General features: G+C 37.5%; 1 protein-coding gene across 1 annotated transcript in view; it reads right to left on the bottom strand.

Moving 5' to 3' along the window:
* Positions 1–21,531: 21,531 nt before the first annotated feature.
* Positions 21,532–23,968, bottom strand: part of LOC134743726 (protein artichoke) — a 32,806-nt gene continuing 30,369 nt past the window's right edge. The window contains exons 4-5 of the mRNA XM_063677338.1: positions 23,546–23,838; positions 21,532–23,232 (exon numbers count right to left, since the gene is read on the bottom strand). Coding sequence (XP_063533408.1) covers positions 22,660–23,232; positions 23,546–23,838 — 866 coding nt within the window. The 3' untranslated portion in view covers positions 21,532–22,659. The remainder of the gene's footprint in view (positions 23,233–23,545; positions 23,839–23,968) is intronic.

Genomic DNA, 23,968 nt, shown 5'->3' with positions numbered 1-23,968 from the left:
CTCGCCTCAACAGGCGCGTGCTGTCACCGCGCCTCGCCTCTTCGAAGAGCGTGCTATCAGCGCGCCTTACCCAGCGCGCCTTACCGTGCGCGCGCTATCAGCGCGCCTTACCCAGCGAGCCTTACCGTGCGCGTGCTGCCAGCGCGTCTCACCTTTGCGCGTGCTATCTGTACGGCTTACCTTGCGCGTGCTATCTGCGCGCCTTACCTTTGCGCGTGCTATCTGCGCGCCTTACCTTTGCGCGTGCTATCTGCGCGCCTTACTGTGCGCGTGCTACCAGCGCGCCTCACCTTGCGCGTGTTATCTGCGCGCCTTAACTTTGCGCGTGCTATCTGCGCGCCTTACTGTGCGCGTGCTACCAGCGCGCCTCACCTTGCGCGTGCTATCAGCGCGCCTATCCGTGTGCGTGCGCCTCACCTTGCGCGTGCTACTAGCGCGACTATAAACGTATTTTTATTCTTTTTGTAATTTAAACCATCTGTTAGCGTGTCATATTTAGACAAAAGCCGATAAATAAAGAACCTACCCCTCTGCCGTGTCAGACGTATCTCTGCTATCTTTAGATAGCAGAGATACGCCTAACCAGTGCAAAATGAAACTAGACACTATGCTTTATATAATACTTAAACAAAATTTCAAAAAATGTCTTTAGTTACTGAGATATTTCATGTTTTAAGATAGACGTTTTCGAATTTTTGGACATTGAGTTATGCGTATCTCTTCTAACTCAAGTTAGAATAATTATGCGTAACTCTTCGCAGTTTTTTTACGGCAAACTGGATATCTACTATCTCGAGTTATCATAGTTTCGCGTAACCACACGCAGGTAGTACGGCGATAGGCGGCTCGCGGTGAGGCGGGGCGCGGGGCGCGGAGGGAGCTGCTCGTCGCTCCTTGCCACGTGTATTTGTTTATTTGTGTCGTTTTCAAACAAAAGGTACCACATTGTCGCTTATCATAAGGACATTCTGACAGGTTTTTCGTATAAAGATACAAGCAATTTTCGTTCTTATGGTAAGCGACAATGTGGTACCTTTTGATTGAAAACGTCACATTTACATTTCATTACGTACGTAATATTGACCCGGTTAAGTTAGCGTTCCGGTGTTTTTTTATGTTGTTTGTTCAAAATATGATAAATTAGTCTTTGAAATGAGTTTTTTACGAAGTAAAGCCTTGTTACGAATGTGTAGTGATAGAAATGTGGTAGAAAACAAAGGTTGTGCGACTAATTATCTTAGCTAATCTCACTTTGTAATCATTGCTGAAAACCCTGTGAAAAACTAAACTATTTCGTTTTTTTTTAAATCTAGATAACCTGTTTATCGTCGTCCGCTGTCTGTCATGAACTAGTCGTCAACTGGTCTTGTGATTGTCATGTCTAATTTTGAATTTAAATGTCGGTCGTTCCAAATGTTCCAATATTCCAAATATGTATGTCAGTCAGCCAGTCAGTCAGTCGGTCTATGTCAGGTCGCCACGGAGGTTAGAAGCCCCGACAGGTACCTACTTACAAAAATCTTAACGTAAATAAAAAATAAAAAATGACAAACACAAAATTAATTGAAATAACTGACAATATAATATAAGTAATGCACGAGTACTATCTTGTTACATACTTCTATAGTAGTTTCTTTCTTCTGTAGAAGATAACTAATAAATGCATAAAAAGTAAGTAAAGTTATGAACATAATTTATAAAACATATTTTTTTACTCTTCTTTTCATTTTTATTACTAAAAGCAAGAAAAAGTTTCAAAGTGTCAGTAGAGGCAAAATATTAGTTTAAACATATATTTGGAACGCTGGAGTGTCTTATTATGAAATACATAGAAACGTATAGTTAATGATTCTGATTCTGAATAAAATTTTTGGAGTAACTGCCCTTAATATTTTTACTATATATCTTCTAATACCCACAATAAATTTACACCAAACCTGAACCAAAACCTGAGTTCACTAGGTACAGCCGGGGTTCATCATCAGCTCTATCTTGGGTACTGCTCTCCCAAGTGCTCATCAAGGCATGTCGGATGACCAAAACAGCGTTTGCCTACGTTGCACCAAACCTGAGTTCCACTAGGTACTAACAGGGTTCAGTATCAGCTTTATTTTGGGTACTGCTCTCCCAATTGCTCATTAAGACGTGTTGGATGACCAAAACAGCGTGTGCCTATGTTACACCAAACCTGAGTTCCACTAGGTACAGCCGGGGTTCAGCATCAGCTCTATCTTGGGTACTGCTCTCCCAAGTGCTCATCAAGGCGTGTCGGATGACCAAAACAGCGTTTGCCTACGTTGCACCAAACCTAAGTTCCACTATTAGGTACAGCTCTCCCAAGTGCTCATCAAGGCGTGTCGGATGACCAAAAACAGCGTTTGCCTATGTTACACCAAACCTGAGTTCCAATAGGTACAGCCGGGGTTCAGCATCAGCTCTATCTTGGGTACTGCTCTCCCAAGTGCTCATCAAGGCGTGTCGGATGACCAAAACAGCGTTTGCCTACGTTGCACCAAACCTGAGTTCCACTAGGTACAGCCAGGGTTCAGCATCAGCTCTATCTTAGGTACTGCTCTCCCAGTTGCTCATTAAGACGTGTTAGATGACCAAAACAGCGTGTGCCTATGTTACACCAAACCTGAGTTCCACTAGGTACAGCCGGGGTTCAGCATCAGCTCTATCTTGGGTACTGCTCTCCCAAGTGCTCATCAAGGCGTGTCGGATGACCAAAACAGCGTTTGTCTACGTTGCACCAAACCTGAGTTCCACTAGTTACAGCCAGGGTTCAGCATCAGCTTTATCTTGGGTACTGCTCCCCCAACTACTCATTAAGACGTGTTGGATGACCAAAACAGCGTGTGCCTATGTTGCACCAAACCTGAGTTCCACTAGGTACAGCCAGGGTTCAGCATCAGCTCAGATCTATGTATACTAAAACCTTCTCCAAAATGTAACAAACATTTTTCTGAATACCGCATCAAACTCGGTTCAGCCAAACGCGAGATAATCTCGGACAAACATACGGGTCAAACTGAGAACCTTTTTTTTAAGGCGGTTAAAATTTTTGGAGTAACTGACCTTCTGCCGTTAATTCCCTTTTACACTTACTGGGATTAAATATTAAATAAAGTACATACAAACAAACACACACACACACACATACATACATACAGACATACATACATACATACATGCAATACATACAAACGCTATTAAACATAAGGCTCTTTCCACCATACGATTGATCTACTTTATAACCAATGATGTAAGGACTGATGGAAATCGGGCTCCTTGTATGTAATGTGAGTTAGCACAATATAAAATGGATTATCTTGTGTAGTCTGGTTACGCGTTTTACTAAGAGCACTAATACAACGAACTCTTACAACTTAAGATAAAAGAACTACGCGTGACCACCTCAATATTCTCCATGCCCTGGTTACACGTTTTACTAGAAGTTGATACAATGTAGTCTTCTAACTTTAGATAAACGAAAACCGCAATAAGCCCGCGAGCCGTGGCCACGCGAAATAGTATGAGCGCTCATACAACGAACTCGTCTAACTATAAGTTAACATAGTTACGCGCAACCACCAAATGTATGAAACAGTGGTTACGCCAAACTATGTTTATGCGTTTATTTCAAAAACTATGTACTTTTACAAAAAAAAAGTAAAGAAATATTATTCTTCACGTCTATTGAAACACAAAACACATATTAAAAATGACTTAACTCAATAAACTCACGAAATATATGAGTTTATTAGTTTTCACGCTCACCAAAAACTTTAAAGTCGATTTACTCAAAACTATGTTTTTTGAGATAGCAGAGATACGTCTGACACGGCAGCCCTGTTATATCTATCCTTTCCTTTCTACCTCCTCACTCCCAGCTCCGTTACTCACTCCTCCAATATACGTGGAGGAAGTAACGTGACATCATACCTTTTTCATAGTAATTAAATATTATTTTCAATGTACGCTGCCATCTGTGTGTTTGACGTTGCATGTCACCCTTTAAACATTTTTGCAATACATTGCGTCTTAGAATAAACTTTAAAGTGTAATGAAAATCAAAACACAAGAAATTTTTAAAAATCGTTGAACAATTGTTGGTCAGTTTGAGGAGTACAGCCTACAGTTTAATTTATTGCTCCTGTTACAGGAAACACCCGGTATATCTTTAAATTATTATATGCCTACAAAGTATTTATAAACAATCATAACTCAGGAATAAATAGGTATTTGTGATGAACACATAAATAAATGCCCTTACCAGGATTCGAACTGCTTTATGTGCCTATGGGCAGGGTCACTATCGGACTAGGCTAGACGCTGCCATATGCCTGAAAGTATTAGAAGAGAGTATGATTTTAATTAAAAGAAGCTGGACTAGATTATAAAGACCGTAGAGTAATTTTTGAACTTTATAAAAATCAAGAAGCTACTATAGAAATAGGAGAAGAGACATACAAGAAAAGCAAAAATCCAACAAGGGGTGAGGCAAGGCTGTCCACTTTCGCCACTTATTTTCAACATTTTTATAGAGTGTGCCATCAGGAAACTTGTAGAGTCTGGAAAAGGAGGAGTTACATTTAATGGAAAGAACATACAGTTTATCCGATTTGCTGACGACATCGCTGCACTGGCACATACGCCTGGGCAGCTAGAAGAATTATTATCTGAAATGAATACAGTTTTTGACGAGTTCGGACTGAAAATCAACATTAAGGAAACTAAAATACTTGTAGCTTCAAAACATACCTCCAATAACCTGCAAAGACAAAAACCAATCAACTTAAATAATAGTCCAATAGAACAGGTAAAATCGTTTAAATATTTAGGCAGCATAATTACTAGTGATTCCAGATGTACACAAGATATTACTACTAGAATAGCGATGGCTAAAAAAGCTTTTAACACAAAGAAGTGCCTATTTAAAGCCCGGATATCAGACAATATACGCAAAAGGCTCATAAAAGTGTACATCTGGAGCATTGCACTGTACGGAAGCGAAACGTGGACAATGAGGCAACGTGATAGGAAGAGGCTGGAGGCTTTTGAGATGTGGTGCTGGCGTCGAATGGCTAAGATCAGTTGGACTGAAAAAAAAAAACCAACGAAGAGGTTTTACGTATAGTAGGAGAAAAGAGGACTTTGTTAAGAACTATAGATAATAGAAGAGGAAAGATGCTTGGGCACCTGATACGACACGACGAATTTATCAAAAACATCATAGAAGGGAAAGTTGAAGCAAAGAGGAAGGAGGGAAGACCAAGGAGAGCGTACATGCATCAAATTAAGGAAAAACTCAACGTCGTGTCGTATCAGGCTGTCAAAGAGAAGGCAGAGGACCGCGAAACATGGAAATTGCTCCACCGACAAGAGACTTACTCTTAAGTATATGATGATGATTTTAATTTGCACTCTTATATATGAAATCGCTCCTATTAGAATTTATGTAGGTATAGTCCACAGTCCACACCCACGGGGTCTAGGGTTACTCTGCACTGCTGGGCTTCTAAGTACGGTCGGTGCCCCAACTTAAGTACCCACGTCGCCATGTTAGGTAACCGACCGTGTCAAGCCAATTTAGTAAAACGATAAAATTTACTTTGCAATCAAAGTAAGAAGCAGAATACATAAATCAAGTATAAATTTAGTACGGGTATAAAAGACTCATTTATGAAAACTGGCTAAGTGCGAGTCGGACTCGCGCACGAAGGGTTCCGTACCATTACGGAAAAAAACAGCAAAAAAAATCACGTTTGTTGCATGGGAGCCCCATTTAAATATTTATATTATTCTGTTTTTAGTATTTGTTGTTATAGCGGCAACAGAAATACATCATCTGTGAAAATTACAACTGTCTAGCTATCACGGTTCATGAGATACAGCCTGGTGACAGACGGACAGACGGACAGACAGACGGACAGCGGAGTCTTAGTAATAGGGTCCCGTTTTTACCCTTTGGGTACGGAACCCTAAAAAGTATTCAGGACGTTTATATATCAACAACTTATGTTTTTTTTTTCCTCGAGAGTCATATCATGCAGATCTTTAGCGGATTTCATATTGAAGGTCATTGTGATAATCGTACATACTCAAAAGTCAAAATCCTTGACAGTAAATCACTAATTGCCCTGTGAAAGATATTGTTTTATCGTCTTGTTGTACAATCTAATCGACAAACTAATCATCGCCACACAAAAAGCATAAAAAAAAACTGTCACAAATTTCACAACAAACTCACTTGTGTATCAAGTTAGTACGTTGAACTATCACTTATTTAACAGATCCTTTAAGTTCAAAAGTAGATATAGTGCACTAGTATGAACATCCCTTCTACCAAAACAAAATTCTTTGGAAGCCTTATTAGGGAGAATAGTTTTATTCGTCTGACTTGTCCCCGAGTTCAAAACTTTTAATAAGCACGTTTTCTAAGCCATTCTTCAGGTAAGTTCTTTCTAGTTTTTCAATATAAGTAGTTTCTTATATAATAATTTTAGCATGCTTCTCAATTGTCATCTGGAATGATGGCCTTCTGTAGCGGATTTGTCATTTATTTAACAATCATTGTATTCTTAGTTAAACTACTTTATGATGAAAATAAATCTTCTGCTTAAAAATAACCTAGACCTAATTCTTTGATGTAACTACTCAAAAAAAAGTGTTTAATATATTTAAATTAAAATTCTTCTAAGCCGAAATTGGCCGTGGCGGGTGGCAGAGGGATACATGGGTAATTGATCACGTCTTTGCGCCAGGGGCTGCCGGCCGAACGTTTGCTAGCCAGATTAAAATGATCTGTTATTATTTCCAAGACAGCTTTCACTTTGACGGGGAAAATATTAAAATTTGTGAGGGATTTCATAGAACTTAATTTTTAGGGTTCCGTTCCTAAAGGGTAAAAACGGGACCTCATTACTAAGACTTCGATGTCTGTCCGTCTGTCACCAGGCTGTATCTCATGATCCGTGTAGCTAGACAGTTGAAATTTTCACAGATGATGTATTTCTGTTGCCGCTATAACAACAAATACTAAAAACAGAATAAAATAAATATTTAAGGGCAAAAATCGATGTATGGGTACTCCCATACAACGAACGTGATTTTTTTGCCGTTTTTTGTGTAATGGTACGGAACCCTTGCGCGAGTCTGACTCGCACTTGGCCGGTTTTTTTACTTATAACTTTTAGGCTCATAGCTTTATTATTTTATCCGAATTTAATGAAAGACCTAGTGTTTCGTGAGAGCTCAAAAATATTGTTGTAGATGTTGCTGTATAAGTGGAATTTCCTAGAAAGTAAAAAAAAAACTGATAAAACCTAATCCACTGGAAGTAAACAAAATACCTAGGTATGTACATAAATGAATTTAAAAAGTGGTTATCACTGAAGGAAAATATTCATAGAAAAATACCTTAGTGCACCATAATATATCTACCTATATCTGCGTAGAAAATCAAAAGTACGTATGTAAATTCTCTAGATATTATTGGGCCAACTGGATCAATTATATATTACATATTTTTGGCAGTATTGTCACAGGGTAAACCTAATTGGGTGCCTTGTTCGTTTTCAAGTCGACCAAAAATTTAATATTGATTTAAGCTCATTTCATTCAATTCGTTTAAATATTTTTATAGTCGTGAAAAATAATCATTTCGAGCGAAGACTTAACCAGCATTACTGCTGCCGTAAATGTCAAAAATTCGGCCAGCAATATCGATTTGCGGCAGCAATGTCGCGCTGCAATACTGCAGCAGTAGTTAATGCTGTCGACTACATATTATTGCAATAAGAAACTTCAAATATAAAAATATACATACATACATATAATCACGCCTATTTCGCGAAGGGGTAGGCAGAGATCACAGATTCCACTTGCTACGATCCTGGCATACCTCTTTCGCTTCCTTCACTTTCATAACCTTCCTCATACACGCTCGCCGGTTTAGGGTGCTCTTGACCTGGCCTTTCTTCAGGATTTCCCCGATCTGATCAAAGAAAGTCCGCCGAGGTCTGCCCCTTCCAACTCCCGTTTCTACCTCTCCCTTATACACTTTCTTTGTTAGCCTTCTTTCACTCATTCTTAAAAATATAAATGTTCAAATTATTGAATGAGAGTGAATTAAGAGTTTCTATCCGTTTTGAAGATCATCAACAGGACCAACACATCCAATGCTCAGCGTGCTCTGTGGGCATGCACTGCTCTTCTGTAGATAGTTAGCATCAATAGTTGCTAAGCGGGCGAAGTGTTCAAAACTATCTTGACGCGACTTTATTGTTATGAGAATAAAAGCGCTTCAAGGTAATTTTGAATACCTCGCCCACTTAGCAACTTCTGCTGCTGACTGCTATACTCGCTTTTTTCGGTGACGATCTGTCTTCTTTGCAATTTTTCTGAGGTGTCGAATTGCACACAACACTCAGTGTGTCACTTGCTAAAAGGCTGTTAAAACATATCGATCGACAATTGCTCGTTTTAATATCATCATATCAGCCTTTTATCGCCCACTGCTGAGCATAGGCCTTTATTCGAGTACGCCACTTATCCCGGTCCTGAGCCAATCTCATCCAGAAGTGACCCGCAGTCTTCCGAATGACGTCCACCCAACAAGCCAACGGACACCCGCAGGCACTCATTTCGTCTGAAAGCGGCCACCATTCCGTCAATATTTTGGCCCACCGGCCATCACTCTGTCTAGCAACATGTCCCGCCCAGCTCCATTTAAGTTTGGTAGTTAACGTATTCGACATCTTGCACCTTCGTTGCGGCGTCGGATCTCGATATTCCTCACTCGGTCTTGAAGCTTGATGCCGAGCATGGCGCGCTCCATGGCCCTCTGTGCCACTCGTTTTAATATGTTTAGTCTGAACTGGCAGTCCCTAAGTTATGGTACATTATCTAAATAAACATGTAAAAGAAAATGCAACTAAACGCTCAGCTCACCTCCGTTGTCTGCTGTGGTACGAAGTACATAATAATATCTTTATTAGCATCAGTGTATCAAGACTCGCTAAATAGTATTAAATGAATATTTAACTACTTTTATGAAAAGCAGACTGTCTCTTAGAGCCTCTTTAGTCGTTCATTTTAATTTATTGCTGAAAACATTTAGTTGACATCTAGGTCAGCGTTTTAAAAAGTTTCTAGAGCAAATACTTGGCCTGGAGTTCCTTTTTGAATCAGGTCATAATTTATTCGAGTTTGTGATTTTAACGCGTTCTTTAATCGCATCCTTCTGCAAAATGGTAATTTTGTTACCCGACTACGCCAAATTCCAAAGAAAAGGTTATGATTTTGCCAGTGTAAGTGGACATGTTTGTCGTGTCTTGTGTCAAATTAGTTCAATATCGGGTATTCCATGTATGTAGTTTTATGAAATGTTCTTAAGTTTTTGACTATAGATACATTTTCATTCCATGTCGTAGACATCACAAACCTGAAAAACGTAGCCATTATGTTTCGTTTTACGTAAGAAATATAGCCTACTGTATAATCAGATTTTTAGACCACTTAATACCAAATAATGACGGCCCAATTCGAACTTTAAGATACGTCAAATATTACGTCTAGATACGATATCGATTAGATTAGTCAGTGTCAAAAGTGACATTTTTGTTTGAAGAAACGTCACTTGTGACACTGACATATCTAGTCCATATCGTATCTAGACGTAATATTTGACGTACCTATCTTAAAGTTCGAATCGGGCCGTGAGGCGAGATCCCATGTGGTCTTCATATTAATTGTCCTTGTGACAAGGTTGAAATGGCGCAGAAAGAAAATTGGTTGACTGTATAGCTATTAGGCAATAATTATACCATACTTTTAACAATAGTGCCCACCAACATACCAGCTATTAGAAAACCAGTTTGAGTTTTGAATGTATAGCACAAGAATACGATAAACAATTAAATGAGTTTTATAACGGATGCGGCTGTTATGCACGGTTGGGCACAATAACAATATCAACATAACCTAATAGCGCTACAAAAAAATTCAATACCAAATCATCTGAATTCGATAAACGAAGCGGTATAGTCAACACAACATTCGGTGCGCGGCATAATCAATAATCGTTATGCAATGTCACGATTTGGTGAAACGAGGAAAATACGTACTCAAATAATACAGAAGGTCTGAGACGTGATGTTATTGTTTTAAGCGATGTTGTGGTCGTCTTTGAATTCAGGGGAAGTATAGTTGTGCAGTAATATTTTAAGGAATCATGCTAAAATTGATTTGATTATTTTTATTATATATTTGTATTTGTAACTTAGGTATTACAAATAAAAAATCAGAATTGTATCTATTGTATCCACTTAAAAAAAATTAAACAGCAATGACGTTTTATAGGACCATTTAGGTCAATTTTACACGGATTGCCCTAGTCCCACAGTATACTATTAGCTTATAAGCTTAATAAGGCTTGTGTTGTGGGTAATGATGTGTGGTGGATTTTGCAAGTACGCAATAGGATGTGTGCATAGAAATTCACAATTTAACATCACAAACATTATTTATTTCAAAATTTTCGCCTATAGCCCACTCCACTCACAATTGAGGAGGAGGCTGTGTGGAGGGCGCTTATGAAGAGTGAAAAGTGTTACATGGTGTAAAATTTGTTCCATCTCGGACAAGATACTATAATCCTTCGCTACGCACTACGCAGGTTCCATTGCAGAATTATTCGCAGGCAATTGTTTTGAATTTAACGCGCCTCTATTAAATATAAATTTGGCAGAAGAAGCTGCCAGTCCCTCTTGTAAATTGTAAATACAATCCATCATTTTACATCACGATGATACACCATAATTTTATAGATGTCCCACAACGAGGAGTTTATATTCAATCAAATTAAAAGGGCAATCCCATTGCTATGGCATCCCAGTTTCTCTCAAGCGTAACAGATTAAATGTAAAAGCGATAAGTTAGCAATTCAATTGACATATGACTTTGCCATGGGTCGCATACTATAATAGGATTTCTCAGATTTAGTGTGAAAAGGAAAATAAAAACTTGTAAAACCTTTAGATTCAGATTCAGATTTTTTATTTATAAACATACATTAATAAAGTTTACACGTCAATGTCTTAGAACTAAGAAGCAAGCTCATATAATTTATGAATAAGTGCTGCATATTTATTTACATTATTTACAGCTTTAATCTTATAAAGATCTAATTTGATTATTTAATTGCTATTTAGCACATGACATTGTTTGCTTTTGCCTTTGCTTCTATCTTGAGTCCCCGGCAAGCTCGGTTCTCCATACAAACGTAGTTACGCTCTCATTTTATAAAGACTAGCTAGATTGCTCTGAAACTTTGTACTTACAATAGGATAAGGTATTAGGTCTGTAATTAGTTTATGTAGGTTCAGATATAATAGTAAAAAATACAGCAATTTCAAGTTTTTCATACAAAACTTGTTTTTACTCTATTTCGTTTGTTTTATATACTAGTTATATAAATTAATTACAGACCTAGATATACCTCATGTCATTGTATGTACAAAGTTTCATTACAATCCAACAAGTAGTTTGCCGGGGATTCTTAATTGCTCAAAGGTTTGAGAAAATTATTCCTTGAAATAATAGTCCGTTTTGGACACATTCCAACCGATCCGATATCGGTTTGGTACATGTTGTGCAATAAAATGTTAAATTACTAAAGTATGGACATGTCCAATGTGCTCGTCACTGTCTTAGTAAATGACAAAAATTTTAAACTCAAGTATTAGCAGGGTATCATTGGGCATTTATGGGCATTTGCATGTCAAGCATTAAGACGCTTACATTACCGCTCTATACCGTGATTTTGGGAAAGAAGGAAAACAATTTAAACAAGTATTGCAATTTTTTCGTACCAATGTGGTTTTTATAGCGTCTAAAAGGTCAAGTACATATTATTTAATATAACTACTTTCCTCATAATATTTGGCTATATAAGTAGCAGCAAGGCAAGTATGCTAACTTTGAACCAACTTGGGCAAAGCTCATTTAAGTTGGTGCTACTCTTCAACAAGTTTTTTAGCATTGGGCGACGGTGGTTTAATTTCAGATATTCTTTCGTACCTATTTAGTTATATATTAAATCACATTTACAATCGGGTTTATCGCCAATTTATTTTGTTACCTTTATTTACCGTTGTGAAAATGTGATGTCTACCCCAAACTTTAAATACACTTTTCGTCGGGTAGTCACACAAATCTCTGTTTTGACATTTTGCTGGGACTTCAGTTAGCCGCGACCACGACCAGTGAAACCTGTGTCGAAACGTCGGTAAATAAAGGTAACAAAATAAATTCGCGATAGACCCGATTGTAAATGTGATTTAATATGTGTTCAAAACGCGAAAGTTTTAAATGTTATATTTAGTTATACTTTAGCAATAAAATGCAATAATTTATATTACAGAACACAGTTTGATAATGTATAATCTTGTAAAAACTAGGTACATACATCTGATTTAATGGGTGCATCATGTTCCATTAATACGATTTCAGTATTGCGAAACAAATCAACAGCAGTTAATTAGGCTATTGATATTTGCATGCAAGAGATCTGACGGGCACGACCGACTAATGGACTGGTTTACTTTGGCGAGCATTTGTAATACAATATGAACACTCCAACGCCGACGCGTATTATAGGTCAAGTGCTTAGAAGTGCCTACATAATGTGCGTTTGTCCTTATGTATAAGGTTGGGTGTAGACGTACGGAATGACTAGCTGGATTTAAAAATGAAATTTGACATCTGTATTCAGGTAGGACATGTTACACACTACTCACTTGAGCAGACTTAGGTACTTACCTGGACTTTGACCACGCTAACTTTGCATTGACGTGGCAGTAACATATCCCAAAGAAGTGCCATACTTGACGTAGCACTTGACAGGAAAATTTAGCGTGGTCCGACTCTAATTAGGTACTTACTCATTCTATTTGAGGGTCTGCATTTTTTTCAAATTGATTTGTAACAATCATGTTGCGTGGTTTTGATTCCATTAACATAATAATATTGGATATAAAATTTCCGGGAATGGGCTCTCGTCTAAACATTTCGAACTCGAAATATCGTTACTGAATTTAGTAGGTAAGTAATTCCGGCTGTGTAACAATGGACTAAGTAGAAACGATAAGTAGCCTAAGAGCGTTTTCACATTGTCCGATCTGATAGGAAGTAAAATGTATTTCTCAGTATTTATTTATGCATTATTACTAAAACACGATTAATAACGCAAAAAAGGCGGAGTTAATGCCAATGTCACATCTCCTGTAGCTATTTTTGTCATAGGCGCCTTCCGACATCCGATATCGGAAAGACGCTTCCGACAAATTCAGCCATATTAAATATATTAATAACGGGTCACTCACGTATTTTAAGCCGAAAAACGCTCGACATTTTGCAACTGAAACTGTTGTTGTTGTTGAAACTGGAGACAGAGTTGTCGTGTTGCGAACGCATCAGTGCGTCCCCGTTTAACTACGGCAGAGAGATTGCCTCTATACCTACCTTACATTAAGGGCGTGACGGATAAAATCGGACACTTATTACGCCGGAGATACTGCATTAAGACGATTTTCCGTCCTCATATGAAGCTAGGACAGCTGGTGCTGCGTTCGCCAAAGGATAGGGAGCCTTTGAACAGTCCGGGTGTATACATGATTCCTTGCTCCTGTGGGAAAAACTACATAGGAGAGACGGGCCGAAACATTTCCACCAGATTGTCCGAGCACATACGTAGTTTGAAGAACAGGGATAGCCGGGGTTCTGCGGTGACGGAACACGTATTGGATTTGGATTCGACTCACTATATACGTTTCGATAAGGTAACCGTGCTGGCGAAAGAAAAGTTTCCGAATCCGAATTTTAACCGTGAATGTGGCTGGTCAGTGCCTCCGAGCTGGAAAACTGTTTTAGGTACTACGTCGGTGGACAGTGTGGACGAACCATTAGCGAATGACGTAGTGAGTGTTGTGTGCAACCCATCATTTGACAATAATGCCGTAAACGAGGGTAGTTTCTCGACCCCCCTGCCGCCACCGGCGGTCATCGGGCGCGGATTTACGACTTAAAATACGTGAGTGACCCGTTACTAATATGTCTGTGTCTCACGGAAGTTTTGTTGTTAAAATTCAGTCATGTCGGAGCCCCCCGTCAGCTGTCGGACCGATAATATTTGTTTGTGTGCGCGTGTGTAGGCATAATGGTTGTTGTAGTTGCGTGACCGCTAAAGACGGCGCCAGGGCGCGCGCCCGCGGCCTGACTACGGGGATGTCGGATCTTACATCCGATATCGGATCGGATAATGTGAAAACGCTCACGACATCAATCACGAGTACTAGATTTTATAAGACAAAGACGCGAATAAAAAGAAATCAGGAGCACTTAGTCTGGATCTTAAAAAGAAAACTACCGTTATCAGCTTTCATTCAAACTATTTATTGAACCATAATTTCACTTTTCTGTTTGTCTGTTACCTCTTCATGTTTAAGCCGCTGAACAGATTTAGATGAAATTTCGTATGGGGATATTTTGAGTCCCTCGACTATTATTTCTCTTAATTAAAACCTTGATTATCCCAACACTTTCTTCTTCTCTGGTCTCTCGCTAACCCTATAGGGTTACCCCAACGCTCTTTCAATGAGACGTCATCAGAAACCTATTAAGTTGCATAAGCGTGCCATACATTCATTACTAATGTGCCGTCATTTGCCCGATTTGGAGTGATGTACGGGTCTTATTGCCGCAACAGCTGCGGTTGTCTCATTAATACGATAATCATCTCTGTAGGGGAACGCATCAGGCTCATCGCGAGGAGATAGATTTTCTTCGCCTGGCGAATTTAACGTATGCTTTATAGGTGTAATACAATACATTTCTATACCTTTACCTTTCTTTTTCTTTTTTGTACCTTTCTATAGTAATATATAACATATTAAACATATATTGTTAAATGTGTTTGGCGAAAAGTAGGACAGCCGTCTAGCCGGTTTGGTTTATTTCTGCTTAGTACATTTTTGATATCAGAAAAGTCCAGAGTATTCATGATACATAATACATCATTTATATCTGTCTATTGTATGTTTTTTCTTTTTTGTTAATTAATACGGTACCTGTCGTGATTCTTTCAATGAATGGACTAATTGTAAGCTAGAAGTTGCTAGCATCATGCTGAGATCAGACCATTTCGGGGCACTTTCTCCATCCTATGTTTTTCTGTTTAGTATAATTTTCTCGTCTGTGTTTGTGCTTACGAGTAAATTATTTCTATTCTTATTCTATATGATATGACCTAAAATCGCAGTCCATGAAACTATGGGTATAGACGACTCATAAATCTCATAATACACAAAAATAATAAGTCAAACCGAGGTTGTATCCAGACCCTATTCATTTTCATGTAATTTTAGAGAAAGTGTACACAAGTTGACTTGACAGTGACATTTTTTTAATATAACATGTATGCAGCAGCAGGCATATCGCGGACAAATGAACAAGACAAATATTTGCCGTCATGGTAATTTAAACGTTCGCCTCAGATTTCCGGTACTTACCTAAAACAATTCTTCGTGACTCTTTAATTACCTTTTTTATCATAAAGATTTGGCTGAGATGTATTTTTCTTCCCACATATATTGCTTTTATACTTTGGTGGCTTTCCAGAAAATACTGTGAGTCTGTGACAGGTTGGGCGTTTCCTGCGATTTATATTACGGCGTACCTACCACTCTGCAATTTTTTGGACAAACGGATTTTAAAACATATACATACTTACCTACTAACTGAAAGATTTTTTTTATATGTAAAAAATTAATGCAGTGCCTGCCTAAAAATAAGTTGAATTAATATTCAACAGTCTGAAATGTTACACTTTTTTTAGTAAATAAATATAGGTACCTCTTGTTCTTTTATACTCGTATTATCTGGTCATCGTCGACTGACTTATAGGTAACGAACGAAAGCTCGCTTGCTGCTGTCTTTACCACAAAAAAACATTGAAAAGTTCGTTAATAGTAGGTACCAAAGTTAAAAGTACTTTTGTTTTTAATTATAGGCATTTCCGAGTCACGCGTCCCATACAATTAACTTCTTTCCCCATGCTCGTTACTGAATAAATTATAACATCTAAGAGTTTTTAACATGCCATATAAAATTTAGTTAATTACTTATTTTTCTGTTTTTGTTTCGCTAGCCCGTAATCACCCGAGTTGATTCAGTTAGAACGTCGAACCAAGGCGCCGCCGCCGCAAGCCTTCGGGAAATTGTCATATACTTGGAAATTTCGACCCATGCCACCGTGACCGGATAGCCGAGCGGTTCAGGCACCTGTCCGGTAAACGGGGGACGCTGGTTCGATTCCAGCTCTGGACACTGGAGGCTTTGGTAAATTTTTCCTTCGTATATGACATTTATTTTCAGTTTATAGATTAAATAGTAGTGTGTCTACTTGAAAAAACACAAATTAAAATATTTTCATAGAAAATAATTTAATTTGTTCTTAGTGTCTGTTTTAGGTTTGTAAGAATAATACATTTTTTGCTTACAATAATTTAGGAATTTAATTAATGTTTAACACCTCGTCTTCGTATTTCGGAAGGTGTTCATGGGAAAGTAATAATAGGTACATTATATATTTCTCAAAACAATCATGAAACGTCAAAGAGTAAATTCAAGCGCTTTGTGAGTTTAATTAATAGAAGTATTCGAATTAATTAACCTAACCGTTCTATTTCAGCGACCTCAGTAAAGCACCTTTTAACTTGACTATTCAACCATTAAACAAACATTGTAAAACCGCAAAAGGTATTTTAACAAGCAGTACGAAATTCAAATAACCATACAACTGAAAATAGCTCCCTAGCGTCTAATTTATATGCTTACAAAAATAGCGTTACTTGCAAAAATGATTGTATCTAACTACCTCATTCTTTGCAGAAATAAGGCATTGTTGGTTACCCTTGAATTTTCCTAGAAATTTTCAAGAATCAAATCACGATGACAGTGATTGACGAGGTGATCGATTTAACCCTGTGGTGTGGTCTGTACAGTACCTGCAATAACTGACCAGAAACTGACAAGTGACATAACGCGTTGCGTGCAGTATTAAACCATTAATATTTTTGGGGCGGAAAGGTTTAATTTATGTTGCAAATCATTTAATAGGTTATATTTTCCAGCGTGTTTCCAGCTTACTTAAGAAAACATTATTATAAAATTACTTCTTGGTATCATGATTAGTAAAGGGTTTATCCATGTAACATTAATGAATTATTTCAGTTAGTAAAAAAATCTGCTCGGGAGTTTGAGGCAATTTACGAAGAGATGGGCTGGTGTTCAATGTTATGAAATACGCGTCCAATTTTGTATGCATAATTAATTAACAACAGTTCTTACAACAATTTTATCGGGTTGTTTATTAAATATTCAATTTGTTTCGGTCTTACGTTTAGGTACTTACCTGGGTCCGTGTTTTTACCTTTATTAATCATTTCATACATACCATACCAAGTTAAGCAGAATATGAAGTAAAATCAAAATTATTACTTATATATTTTACTTGGGCGAAGTTGGGCACCAACGGTGAAGTGAGGGTTCCCTACGTTAGATACTTTTAGGAACAAATTAATTACAACAGAATGGGGTTTGTTGATGTCCATCATATTAATTTGCAGCCATTTGTACTGAGGTTGTGAAAATCTACGAGTTAGTCCACTTACCGGCAATGAAAACGCGTTTCTATAGTAAAAGTCTATAACTATTGCCCTGATTTAACTTTTTGAGTGTATGCAGTTGCCATCACTGATAAGAACATAGTATAATTTTGTCGAAAAAGTACAATAAACTATTGGTGTTCTTTGTCAGAGTTTTGCCTGTTGATTCTTGTAAATACTCAATAGTTACTTATTGATCCAAACCCATCCGTTATTTCTGCGAGATTGAATATAAAACAATCCGGTGTTACGGGAATGAAATAGTACGAAACGAACCAGCATACTGCATTTATTTTATAAACATGTAACTAGTTTCTCACCAGTATTTATTGTAGCACGCATTTCGTACGTCAACGTGGACAATAAATTCATTGCACATATTTAGACGTTCTAAAATCGTATCGTAGGAATGTGATCAAAGTTTTCAAACTTCAACTTACCTATGTTATTAGTTCCATGAGCACAGACAGAGAAAGCTTCTAGCTATTCGTATTTGAATCGCAAACAGCCATTTAAAGCGCAAAGCCAGCGTTTCTCCTATATCCGACTCTCATGGAACAATCGCATTTTTAACGTGGCCGCACTTTTGTGGACAAACTTCTGCACGATTCGATGCGAACTGGGTTTTCTTTTCATGTCTATTGCTGATGCTGTATCTACGTCAATATTTTCATGGAGTTTAGATAAAACCAGTATTTTAACGGATTGGCCTATCTCTGTTAATATTTACACGATTCTTATGATGTGACATGGTTAAAAGCTGCTAATAATATTTTATTACACTCACTTTCTTAGATTGGTACTTACACTCTACATTCATTATATCTTTCATATCAAAGTTCCCAAACTTATAAGCATGCACAGACACAGAATGAGCTTCTGTTTACTCGTTCAGTGGAATCCGTTTATTATGACTCCGCTTATACTGACCAATCGCTTACTATGACGTAATTACTCTGCGAAGTTTGGGTTTCATACAACTCTTTGTGACAAAGTCGGATAAGATGACTTCGCTTTTAGTGACAAATCGCTTACTATGACCTATAAATTCTATTTTCATGAAACTATGTCCGGTTATACTGACACATTCGCTGGTTTTCGTGGCCGTCCCCACGTCTTTCTCTGCGAGGACGTTTGGTGCGCGAGGCGTGTAAATTGTTTTAATTTTGATTCTCAGTGGCAAGTTTATAATTGGTACGGTTAATAAAGCTCATCTCTCACAAAGGAATTTGAGATTAATTTGGAAAAAATAACAAAAATAAGAAGTTAATCCACTATGTATTATATGACATCCGCTTAGTATGACGTATTTGTCACTTCCCTTCGATATCATTATATGCGGATTCTACTGTATTTGAATCGCAAACAATCATTTAAAAGTGCAAAATCAGCGCTTCTCCTATATTCGACTCGCCTGAAACAATCCCATTTTTAACAATGGCCACACTCCTTTGTGGACCAACTACTGCGAGATTCGATTCAAACTTGGTTTTCCTTTCAATTCTAATATTTTCATGGTCCCACTTCACAAATTTTAACCGATATTGATCGACCCTTACCACAGCATAGGCCTTTAATTTGACCAGATTGTTTAACTAGGACATTTATTTCGATTATTTGATTAGATATAAGTCTAAGTACATCGGTGCTAGTGAGCGGAAACTAGCATCAAACCAATATCACATTCTGAGTCACATCGGAGCCACCCCCGACTGGAACAATCTCATTCTTATCGAGGCCTTTCCTGTGTGCATAAACGCGCGTCATTCGATTCAGATTTCAGGAAACTATATTTTCTTTTTGTCTAATTTATTACTTCGTACCTTTACCCTTAATATTTACATGGATTTTACTAACTTTGACCAAAATCCTGTTTTTACCTGAAGGCCGATTTGACCAACACTGAAAAAATCGTAAACATATCAGCAGGAATACTTTCATTGTTTACGATAAGGCCTCCCCAGAAGATTTCCAGAGCTACCGGTTGTCTGATATCTTCATTCCTTGGAATCTTGAAGATTTGTTGGCCATCCTACTATTTACCAGTACAGAAACTTTTTGTCTCAACCGGCCATATACATACTGTCCGCGCGCCAATTCCGTGCATTCGGAGGTCGAGGAAGTGGGGGGGTGTGCGCCGCGCCAGTACGTACAAACTGACACCACTGTCATGACGCCCAACATTCCTAACATTCCTCAGCCGTGCACGCCGTACAGCCGTTATTATGATGTTAGAATTTGTATAAGTATAGAAACTACCTAGGTACTTTATTGAAATTTAAACCATTTTCATTTTTTGAATTTAATTTGTTTCATTCCATTATTGAACAACAAAAATATTATTTCCCACACTATTAGTTTCAAATTCAACTTTCAATTTTGCTTGTAAGATGTGATTGATGTATCGGAGGGTATAAGCACTTACGTACTTAAAGTTTTTTTTTCATACCACCTAACACGACGACTCATAATATTTTCTTATTCAGCATTGTCTTGATTGCAGACTAGAAGACTGTTGTTCAATCAATCGATATGCCCTGCCTATGAAGCCGATAGTCCCAGGTTCAAATCCCGGTAAGGGCATTTATTTGTGTGATGAGCGCATATTTGTTCCTGAGTAATGGTTTTTTTCTATGTATTTAAGTATTTATATATTATATAAGTACCTATATCGTCGTCTGAGTACCCACAACACAAGACTTCCTGAGCTCACCGTGGGGCTTAGTCAATTTGTGTAAAAATGTGCTATAATATTTATTAATTAATCGATTTTCCAATCTCGGGGAACTACCACATGTATAGCCAAGGATATGAGGATGTTACGCTGAATGCAGAGTATCGTCTGAGTACTGAATTATTCATTTCATCCATTTAATTCAAACGACACGTCTTGTATCAGGGATATAGGGTTTTTAACTCCTTGTCTAGTTAATAACCATGACATTGATTTTCACTTGAACCGGTGATAAACACAAAAGCAGGTACAGAAGCGGCAAATAATCTATCATATTTTTTCAGGTACATTTGCATAATATTTTTGGTAATTTATCAAAAACGGCTCTACTTCGATGAAATTTACAATTTAGGGGCGTATGAAAACGACAATTCTATCAAACTAGGGTACATTTTAAAAATAATTAGGATGTCCGAGTTGAGGTAAATCGGTGGGTATTAAATTGTAAAGTACTGATTTGATTTAATTTTCGAACCAGAGGCTAACGAGGGTGAAAAATCGATCCATCTAGGTTTTATTGTTGGTAAGATTCGCTTTTGAGTGTTTTAAAATATGTAATAAATTCAATAATAGCAAAGCACATTAATAGGTGTGTGTGAAGTCCCCAATCCGCATTGTGCCAACATGGCTGCCTATATTAATTGCCACCTAAGTATACACGGTGGCTAAAAATAAGTGCATTCCCGGTGCCAGGGAGGTTTGGGATTACACTCGGCAACTTTTATTATGGGACCAACCCCGAAATCGCCATAAAAAACCTGTTTCATACACTTTGGCTAGTCCATTTTCTATGGGATGGTATATTTTTTTTCGCGATTTCGTGGTTGGTTCCATACTAAAAGTTACTCAGTATAATCCAATAACCTCCCTGGCAACGGAAATGCACTTAATTTTTAGCCACCCTTTATATGGTCATGATAATGATACAATCATTGTTTACATTATTTTTCGAATGAATACCTGCAAAAAAATAGCAATATGATAGATTTTTTGCCGCTAACTAATTTGAATCATGACCTGATCTGTACCCATAAATAACAAGGTCTCTAAATATTAAATAAAACAATAAATTTTTAGGAGTTTTATTATATCAATACTACAGTCTTTGTACAAGTTTTAAACAGATCGTGATGAATCAAAAACAGAGTATAAAGTTGTGATTATTTGGTACAATGCTTTATATACAATGCACCTGATATCTTCGTTTTATATACAGTTAATATACTAATTATTCAGTTGTTAGCTATTCGTTACTAATTTGCATCTCGCTAGGTGAATATTCGTTTTCTGTGTCGCACGTATTATCATTAGTTATTTACAATGTATTATCTTATAATACAATAACACCTACCGAATTGGATATAAACTATAAATGATTATGCATAATAATGTTACTCATTTTTTTACAATATCCTAAATAATTACAATCAGTTACAAATAATCACAATAATATAACCATTGGTATCAAAACCAACATGCAACGTTAAACGTTGTAAAATAAAGCTAGGAACCGCATTAATATTAATGTGTCAAAAAATTATCGCCATATAAGCAAATACAATTTACAAAATTTCGTCACAATTTAAATAAACGAGAAGGCGGGGTTGAGTAAACAGCTTCAGCATTTCTTGTTCTTTTGATGCCAAATACCTACTTTCATTTCCAAGGATCAAGCGACTGCCACTGTGAAAAATTACTCCAATGATTAGGCAGAATACACAGGCGGCATTTATTTCTGTAACGTAACAGCTTTTACGTTTTTATATTTTAAGAGTATCTGGCTCTATGAGATCTGAACAAGTGAACATAGGGTAGCTTATTGCGTAGTTTTTACGGGTCAGATTACATAAATAAATAACAAGATCTGACTGTATTCTTCATATAGTCGGTGCTTCATGTCCTTATAATGCTAGAGAGAACAAAATAGGTTCTGTTTGACAGACCAGGTTGCCGTCCGCGTGTTCTTTAATATAAAAGTTTTTCGATTATCACACATTTCGTTATTGATAGCCCCGAATCGTAATAATTCATTCGCGTCTGTCAAACTTCCCAGAAAAGTTTCAAAGACGATGAGGGTTATAAAAGGTTCCTACCTATCGTGAGTGATACTCAGTCCTATTCATAAGGGAACCAAAATGAAAAAATCCCTTCAACTCATAAAGGGATACTCACGTGTGAAAGAAACTTTTATTACACTCATGTTTGCATTGTGTTTTTGTTTTTATCTGTAATTATTGTATTTACATCCATGTCTGTAGTTTGTACTTCTACACTTGGCGCAGAAAACTCATCGTATGATATATACTGCGGTGCTTGCTGCACTTCTACTTTAGCGATAACTGGACGTTTTTTTGTTTTTATGTAACCTAAAGCCGATACTAAGACCACAAATACAATGAATCCCATGCAACACCCAACCACTAAGCTAAGCCTTCTTGTTAGTATGTCAGCAATTCCCATGTAAGTATTAGAGAACGGGCTATCTACAGCTGCGCCGAAAATTTCTATTGTATTTACAGTAGTACATTTACTTATAAGAGAATCGTTCATAAACGGCTTCAGGTTATTAAATATCTGTTCATCATTGTACAAATTGGTACTGGAATTTTCTGGTAGAAGAGCAATTCTTGCGTCTGGCATGGAAGCATCGGAGAGAGTTGACGTCTCGAAGTTTCCAAAAGCAATGACGCAGACAGTGTAGCGTGCGCCTGGGGTCAAGTGGTTCAGCCGTATAGACCGTTGTGTTGCATTCACAATTTTTCCGCGAATCTGCAACAAATAACGGGTAACGTAAACAAAGCTGCACAATTTTCAAGTTTTCATATTAGGCAGATGAAAAATCTGCGCATATGAGCCGTAGCTGAAACGAAGATTTAAATGGAATCACAGTAGCACCATAAATATTTTTTATGGACCATTAAAGTGATGCACATCCTTTGTATTCAAATGTTTGTTGTAAAGGTTGCCGTACGTAGGTATTTTACATAACTTGTTATCCGGCAAGTTACTACGCTTAATCTATTTATGAACGCATTTAATGATGATTGCCGGTGGAATCTCCAGAAAAAATGAAGTAACTTACAACATTAGGATTTTGATCTCCAAAATAAGCCACTCTGTAGCCATTTAAGCCATTCTGGTATCGGCTTTGCCACGTAACGCTGACAGTGTAGGTTGTGATGTCTTGTATAGCGACTCGGATCACAATGGGTAAGTCACAAAGTTTCTGAGACGGTAACTCCATAAAACTGTGCCCATGTAGTTCGTCGGGGTGTTCGCAGATTAGGTTAGCGCTGCCGGCTAATATTATCTTATGATGCTCCTGCATCCACCTCCACAAATCTTGAGATTCACAATTACAAGTTAGTGGATTATCTGAAATACAAACAGCGGATATTAAACTCACCTCTTACTCACATTTTAAACATCTGAACTCACAAAAGCTTTTGCGCATTATTTTAATTATTCCTTTATCACATATATTATGCGCAAAGACATTACATAA

This window comes from Cydia strobilella, chromosome 8, assembly GCF_947568885.1.
Source record: "Cydia strobilella chromosome 8, ilCydStro3.1, whole genome shotgun sequence".
Lineage (NCBI taxonomy): Eukaryota > Metazoa > Arthropoda > Insecta > Lepidoptera > Tortricidae > Cydia > Cydia strobilella.
This window is presented reverse-complemented; position numbering and strand designations above follow the sequence as displayed.